The 8,445-nt window shown below is 36.1% G+C and overlaps 1 protein-coding gene across 1 annotated transcript in view; it reads right to left on the reverse strand.

The window, feature by feature from the left end:
- Positions 1–936: 936 nt before the first annotated feature.
- CDC73 (cell division cycle 73) overlaps positions 937–8,445 on the reverse strand; it is a gene marked incomplete at its 5' end in the record, with an annotated part of 107,634 nt that continues 100,125 nt past the window's right edge. The window contains 4 exons of the mRNA XM_010023080.1: positions 937–2,569; positions 3,917–4,058; positions 6,176–6,276; positions 8,235–8,396. Coding sequence (XP_010021382.1) covers positions 2,533–2,569; positions 3,917–4,058; positions 6,176–6,276; positions 8,235–8,396 — 442 coding nt within the window. The remainder of the gene's footprint in view (positions 2,570–3,916; positions 4,059–6,175; positions 6,277–8,234; positions 8,397–8,445) is intronic.

Here is an 8,445-nt window from a genome sequence, read left to right on the forward strand (position 1 = left end):
AGCAGGAATCTGATTGCAAAATGGCTCATTTTATAAACATCACTGCTTTTATGACTGACAAAAATATGCATGATCAGGTGCCAACTCCTTCACAAATACATATTTTACAACTGGTGTCGTAAACTGCTTGCAAGTACAAAATTCTGTGATTTTAAAGGTCTATGCTCAATCCACAAAAAATGGCACAGTTCATGCAAAGATGTCATGGACTTTGCTGTTCTGCCAGTTTCCCATCCATGTAACTTCACTAGTTTCAGAGAAGTTACTCCCAGCATATACGTAAATTTACATCTAAATCAAGCCATCGCCTGTATACAATTTTTGACATGGGATTACACAGATGTTTAAAACACAAGTGAAATACAGGACAGAGAAAAGACAACTGGACCTTGCCTATCTGAAGACCACTATATAGTCTGCATGCCACAGTGCACATGAAGCACACATTTCTTCAGCATTTGCTTTGTAAGTTTGCTGCCTACTGTAGAAATCTCTTAAAAACTGCATGGGCCATGAAGTACTGATTAAGTCTGGGGAAAAAAAACCAAAACCCAAACACACTTCTAATAGGAAATGCTTGAGAGTTAAAAATCCCATACATGATATCCCACTATTTAAAGCAGTAATGAACCCTAAATTGAACCACTTCCTCATAGTAGCGATTGCTGTGCTGAAAGCCATTACAGCTTTTCTATTTACAGTACAGGTTAAACCAAAGTATTGAATGTTCTAGTTCACTCATGTATGACATGGATACATTTATAATGATATTAAGGATAGGAGAAAACCAGTCATTTGGTGCTGACCAACTGCCCACACAAATAGCAGACCTTTCTAGTACTTCTGTACTGCCTGCTCTTCTCAGTCCATTTGAAAATCCAGTATCAACTTCTTCTGATCTTGGAGTCACTGAAGTTTTTTGTTTGGTGGTTTGGGGTTTTTTTACATTTCCATTAGGACCATTTAAAAATAGCAGTCTTGATATAGCAGGGATGGAAACACGTAATTAAAAGCGAGACCTCACAGTCCTCAGATCTCAGATATAGTTTTAAAAAACCTCTTAAGGAGATGTGCCTTCTGATTTTATTAAAAATGAAGGTAACATCAAATAAAAAGCAGAACTAAAGAAGAATAGGATAGAACATTTTACTTCTGTCAAACCTTAAATGTAAAGTATATTAAAAAAACATGGTTTGGAACTTCAAGAACAGGAATATAAACATGTATTTTGTATCGCAGGAAAATTCATGCGGGTGTTACAGTACTTGATCTTTCTCTAAATCCACTGGTATGCCACATCAACTTAACATTATTAAATAGATACAGAGATACCATAAATTCATACAAATACCAGGGTCTTCTGGCCTTATACTGCAGATCAAGCAAATTGTTCTTTGGTAACTGGAGTAGTCTCATTTTCCATTCCAATGCAGGACTGTTACAAGGCAGTATTAGCCACTCATCTCAGTAAATTACAACTCTTGTAAACATAGCCTGGGCTACTTTTGTCGCAGGAAAGTAGTATCAGAAGTGGTATTAGAGGTATAAATGCAAAGAAGTTAAAATTATTCATTCCTTGTGGTTGCTGTTTCAGGAGAAAAAATAAAAAATTCCAAACTCTCTCCTTCTCTATTCACCGTTTAATCTAGGTAACATTTAGACTCATATGTAAAGGCATTTTGATAGATGGGAATGTACACATGCACACTTTCAGTTTAAATAAAGAGACCTGTGTGGAGAATGGCAATTTAGAGTTAACATGAATTGAAGGTATTCCTATAATAAAGTTTAAAGATTTAGTAAACTGGGACATTACAAATCCAAAAAAGTGTTTCTAGATTTTTCATCTTCCCTTTTTCAACAAAGACTGACAGAATATACATATACAGGCTGACATTTTGATTTATCCAAAACAATTTTCACTTTGCTCAGTTCTCAAGTCCTATTGACTAAAATGTAATATAATTCACAACAAAATATTTTCAGTAAGTGAAACAATAAGCAAAGAAAACCAAAACTAAGCTCAGAAGCTAAGTGGTTTAGAAAGCCTGGTAACATCAATGTGTGCGTAAGTGTGTCTGATTTGTTTTATACAGTATATATATAGACACACACACACATATATATACACACACGTGCGCACACGCGCACACACACACATTTTTAACCTGCAGTGAAGATCAATCTATTTTCTAATAAGGAACAAAACACATTATTTAAAAATGTGGCTAATTTAACAAAACAGAGAAGAAACTGCTGCTATCAAAATATACAATTTGGATTGCAGACTAGAGGCTAACAACATTAAAAAAATAGTTTTAAGCAAAACCCCTTTGCTTCTGAAGAACAACAGGTATCAACCTGCCATAGCATGAAGCATCCAAACAAGATTTTATAAAAAGTTTAAACTGTGACTCTTCCTTGTTTGTAAAGTTCTTGACATATGATATAGTGCGAGCTCTGGTCTCCAAACTGGAGCCCCTTTCATTTTTCTCAATCCACACTTCAGGAAATAAATGGCAGCTGAAGGATTCAGAATCTCAAGTGAGATTTGTGCTTTACCATATACCTGAAAAAAATTAAGAGAAGACAACGTTAGTACTCTTTGGTATTTATAGAAATTTTACTCCCAGGACCAAATGCACAGACTTTGTTAAAACAAAACTCTTAGAGAATTGGCAAGTGGCCAAAGAGATACAATGTACAATTTATAGGCCACATAGGTCTTTATTATACACAGTATTTGGCCCACTAAAAGACAGACAGCTAAAACGTTTGCTTCGAAAAAAATTTGTGTTTACCAAGGTATAGAATCACAGAACAGTTTTGGTTGGAAAGGACCTCAAGATCATCTAGCTCCAACCCCCCTGCCATGGGCAGGGATGCCTCACAGTAGACCATGTTGCCCAAGGCTCTGTCCAGCCTGGTCTTGAACACTGCATCATGTGACTTTTAGTATTGGAAGACTGTTGTTAAAGGTAACTCTAGTTCATTCTGGGAATTCAAGAGATATAATTTAGCTGAGACTTGAATAAGAAGCCACAGAAAGTTTGATGCTTGGAATTATTTTGACAATTCCTATAGGATTTTCCATTTTGAAGTTCGCTCAATCATTCAAGCAGTTTGCTGTGCAATTAGCATGAAAAGATTACACATTCATGAAATGCAGGGGCTTCTCCTTTCCCTCAGTATTTCTTCAACTGCTTCATAAGAAAGTTTCTTCTCTGTAACATGAAAAAGGTATTGCAATGAGCTTCCTATTCTGAGATAGTTCTGAACCACAGAGAAGCAGAGTCAGAAACAATGCCGCTCTTCACAGACCTGCTGGTGCCACTCTGTCCCTTGCTTCTCACAAAAGGCAGGGCTAAGTACTTGGAAGACCCCCAAGATACACACCTAAAACTCACTATGTGGCGTATCTTTTTACATTCCTTTCTCTTATAGCCAGTGGTACTCCTATGGACTCAAGGGCATTAGGATAAGATAATGATTTGTGGCTTCACATCTTGAGGTAGGTTTTTTCCCCTTTCCTAGACTGTCATCTAGTAAGATGGAGAAATGAAGGAGGAGAGCTTTTAAGCAGTCCAAGGGGAAGGCTGGGGGAGCTCTACACCAACTAGCTTGTTCTCCAGTTCTTTCCTTCTGTTTAAAGGGACGTGGCGAATCACGGTACTAGTCATTGATAAAAGGTAACTACCCTTCCTTTAAATCCATGCATATTACACTTGGAGATCATTATTTACTGTCTGTAATATAGTGGTATACATTTAACTGTATCATCAGGGAAAACATAAACAAGCAGTATTTTCAAGCTAAAACATTGTTCAATGTTCAAGTTGTACACAATTCCTTGTTGCCATAGCTTTTCATTCTCACCAAACATAAAAGCATAAAGGATTTTGAACAGGGAACATACCTGTCCAAAGTTTCCCAGAAGCGTAGAAATACTGGCCTGTCCAAGTGTCTTTTGTGGTAGCTTAGTTCTAACACTGTTACATCCCATTTCTGTACATTTGGATCCAGACGTACTTCATCATATTTGAGATGAAAAGCTTTAACTATAGGAAACAGGAAAACATTTAGTACACAAACATGATGACTTTGCAGTGTTTCATTATTAATCAAAAAGAATTCCCACCCCACTCCTCTTTTTTCAGAAGAGAGCCGGAGAAGAAAATTAATGAGCCTGCCATCTCCCAAGAAAGTTGACTAGTTAATAAAGGGAACTGAGCTAAATATACTGGTGGGTGGCCAGTATCAGGCTCTCCTGGTATCACAGGTTTAAGTGAAAGGGCAGCCCCTATTTTTAGATGTGTAGATTCCAGGAGAACAGCAAAAACTCATTGCCAATTCAAGCACATTTTGCTTGGGAAACAAAAATGATTTTTGAGACCACTGATAAGGAAGTCTGGCTATTTCCTGAAAGTCTGTGTAAAAGACCAATAGGAGAATGCCAGTGTAACCACTCAATGCTGCATGAAACATTGTGAGAAATTTAATAGCTGCCAGTTTTCCCTGATTATTACTCAGGTTAAAAATGGTAAAATATTAACGGTTATTTTGCTCTTGGGAAGTACTGTCACATGTGAATTATGTCAAGCCTAAGCATTAACACAGTGAGTATTAAAATCTTCTTGCAATTCTTCTTGATTTCCTTAGCCACATTATAGTTTTGACATAATCCAGTGCAAAATATTTAAGCCTTGTACAGTTCCTATCTCGTAACCAATTTGATGCATTTTCTATTTTGGTTATTATTGGAGAAGTAAAGCAGAAGCATATAACCAGGCTAGTGGAAACTAGTTATTTTTAATGCCACGGTCAGACATTTTTCTGGTACTACACTCTATTTTTAGTTCCACAAAATTCACCTACAATTTCAGCCAAATGACTAAAATAAATAATAATAATTAAACAAACAAAAACCCCCAAACCCCACAAAACCCTTAGTTCCTTTTTCCAGATACAGGTGGATATGCAATGATACACCTAAGAGCTTTCTAGAAGACTGGTATCTGAAATCATTTTTTCCTCTCAATTAACTGAAGAAGTGATCATCAGTCTTGTACCAATGCCACATAAATTTCCAAGCTTTGTGAACAGAAAGTATGCATACATATACATTACCTTTGCTATAGATGTTGCATGTTTTAAAATAACTCCAGAGAAAGTAAATAAAGATATACTGGGGGTATGCATTTACAGAAAACTTAATCGACACATGACAGCCTCTGCATTAAGGTTAAATGATACTGAGCAGAAGACAATCCAATTCTGCATCTGAAACAAATCAGTATTAAAATGCTTTAATGTTCTCTAGGAGCAAGACCTTTAAAATGGTATCCAAAATTAACTATTTGTTTGGGGTGGTTGCTTTTTTATTTTTGGTGTATGCATTAGTTTGCTTGAGTTTTGTTGGTTTGTTGGGGTGACATTTTTTGCTTTCTTTTTAAAAAAAACCCCAAAAAAATAAATCTGTAGCTCAGAAAACTGTAGATGCTATAAAAAGGTCTATTTTTTTAAGCCAGCTTCACAATGAAGCAACAGAATAGAAGCTGACAGTTTCTTCAGATAGTACTGCACACCTTGCAGTCAGAAGAGGGAAGGAACTGAGTGAGGAAAGTGCAGTGTGTCTCAAAGCATATTGTGCATAATTGTGATAACTCAAAAAAGCCTGTTCGGATCTACAGAGTGGCAACATCTAACTCACAATTTAAAAGAATTTTTATCTTATTAAACTTTCACATTTTTGTCAGACACCAGATCATATCTGTAAAGCCTTCTGAGTGAAATACTAGGTGACTAATCCTCTGTTCAAAGTTGTAATGAAATCTGAGAAGAGTCCATAAACCTGTTACCTAGGAAGTGTTAAACGTTGTCTTGTCACTGTTTTATAAAATCTTAGAAAGTATGTTTTTACATTAGCCATTTCTGTATCTCTTGTAGAGATGACAGCTTTGAGAAGATTTCTGTGAGCTTCCACGGGTCACAACAATAGAACTGCAGAGGGCACATCTGCCATTGGTGCAGAGACCTAAGCCCCTATCTTCTCAACCACCTGAGACCAGCAGCACTTTGACAATACTTTGCCACAAGCATAAACACCTCACAAAAAAACCCTCAAGAGAGTAACAAAATCCAAAACACTTAAAACCAAAACAAAAATCCCTCTTACTTTTTGCAAAGATATCAACAGGTGATCCATCAGGCAAGAGCCAAGGCCAGCCTTTGAACTGCCAAGCAGGACCCTGTACAAACACTGCCACCACACGATCCCTATGAACACAGAAAGATGTTGATGGCCTTCAACATTTAAATTACACGCTTTCTTAAACAGACAATATACAATAGCATAATTTCTTTTTTTAGTTACAGCACTATAGCACATTTAACCACCATACCTCCAGCACAGTTGTTAAGAAAGGAAAGATTAATGTGATTTTTCTAGACTTACAGCTCCATCCCTCTGCAGAATGCACCTTGGTTTTTCATGTTGCGTTTTTAAGAGGTCAAACCGTGTTTATTTCTGGTCATTATCACTTTGCTCTTAAAAAGTGCTCCAACATTTTTGAGGTAATCTTCTATGAACAACAGTGTAAACTGAGATGTACCAATTTTAAAGCCTTTATTCTGAATACTGTGAACTACTTCTCCAAAAATTTATTAGAAGAGACAGCTGCTAAATTTCTGCAAAGGGCATCATTTATTGTAGGTGTATGTAACTGTTACCTGCTGTATAAAAAAATAAATTTGTAATGAAGATGAAGCTTTTATATTAATAAAATTTAAAAGAAGAAACAAAACACCTTTGAGAACAAATGAATTCCCAGATATAGAATCACAGAATAGTTAGGGTTGGAAAGGACCTTAAGATCATCTAGTTCCAACCCCCTCTGCCATGGGCAAGGACACCTTGCACTATGGTCCCTACCTACTACAATAAATAGTTACCTCCCTAACCCCCAAATTTAATTCTTCATAAAATCTACCAAATCTCAAATGGAAAAGAATGATGAAGGTGGAGTTTGTTTTTTTTCTGTTTGTTTTTGGGATTGTTTTGGGGATTGTTTTTAAGACAGACTAAATCTTTGCCATTTAAAACGATGCTGCAGTTTTGTAATGGCCAACAGAAAAAAAAAATCCAAAAAACCCCCAACCCCCAAAAGAACAGCAGCAACATGTTAATTTCTAGATATTTATCTCTAATTCTCCCTTGGATAAAATCAAGCTAAAAACCCACACCACTTCATCTCTTTGGTCAGAAGCACTTTAGGAACCATTTTAGATGGTTCTTAAACTGTTCAATGATCAAACCTTTAAGTGCTGTCTGCCCTTTAGAATTTCAAAACCATGGATTTCTGATTAGTTCAAGTTCTCAATACAGAGAACAATTAATTTAGGAACAGGACCTTTTCAAAGTATTCCTTGCCATTAAAATCTAATTTGGAAGTTACAAACCCACCAAAAATGTCATCGGGCATGTCCAAAATCTTCACACTTAGAAGGAAGAAGTAAAAATGTTACCCAGTTCATTCCATCAAATAACAAAAGATTTTTCTCCAGATTTTTCCCTCTCAAAGGGAAATATGTTTTCACAGCATTGAAGAATGGGCTACAGACAAAATAATCTGCTTCCAGCCTTTTTTCTTGACAAAGCTATTTATGATTCCCTTTCCCCAATTGTGGTGCTCCCTTCAGAGAAAGCTTCCATCATTAAATCCAATTCAATGAATCTGATTCAATACTGAAATCAAAGTTCAGCCTTTACTGTCTGATGCATTTTCTTTCTTAAACTATTAAAAAAGTTCGAATGTTAGATGCTGAAGGCATGCAAACATATCTTCCCAATAGACTCTTATCCAGAAAGCAGACAAGAAAGGAGGATTTTTCCTCTCAGATCACGTTTCAGTGACTTGCATACTACAGTATCACAAACTAGAAGTTAATTGAAATATTCCTATTTGAATTTCTGGAACATTTCAGGCAAACCTAATAAAATAAGTTGTGTTAGTCATACTATTAAAATATGAAGTGTTGCAATTTCTTAAGACCTTTTAAATAAATTTAGTTTCATATTCTTTTAACCTGCACAAAAGACTCATATACAGCTAAGTCACATGCATACCTGTATCCGTATCTTTACATTTTAGAGAATTTAGTAGCATTTTATTGGTCCCCTCAAAATTCTGCATTCTCATGGTTAAGAAACCTTGTAAAGAGGAAATTTATTTTACCAGTCTTGTGGCATAAGTTTCAGAGGTTGGTCTACTACTCGATAAGGTACAGTAACGCTGACTGTAGTTCCCCCAGGCTGTATCTGGTCCTTCCTTCTCTGTATTAGAGTTTCATTCTCTCGCTGACAGCCTTGTTTTTTCTTTTCATCTGACGGTACAAACCTTGAAGAATAAAGAAACAGTCAGCACACAAAAGCAATTTATTTGATGT

This window comes from Nestor notabilis, unplaced genomic scaffold (genome assembly GCF_000696875.1).
Source record: "Nestor notabilis isolate BGI_N333 unplaced genomic scaffold, ASM69687v1 scaffold4341, whole genome shotgun sequence".
Lineage (NCBI taxonomy): Eukaryota > Metazoa > Chordata > Aves > Psittaciformes > Psittacidae > Nestor > Nestor notabilis.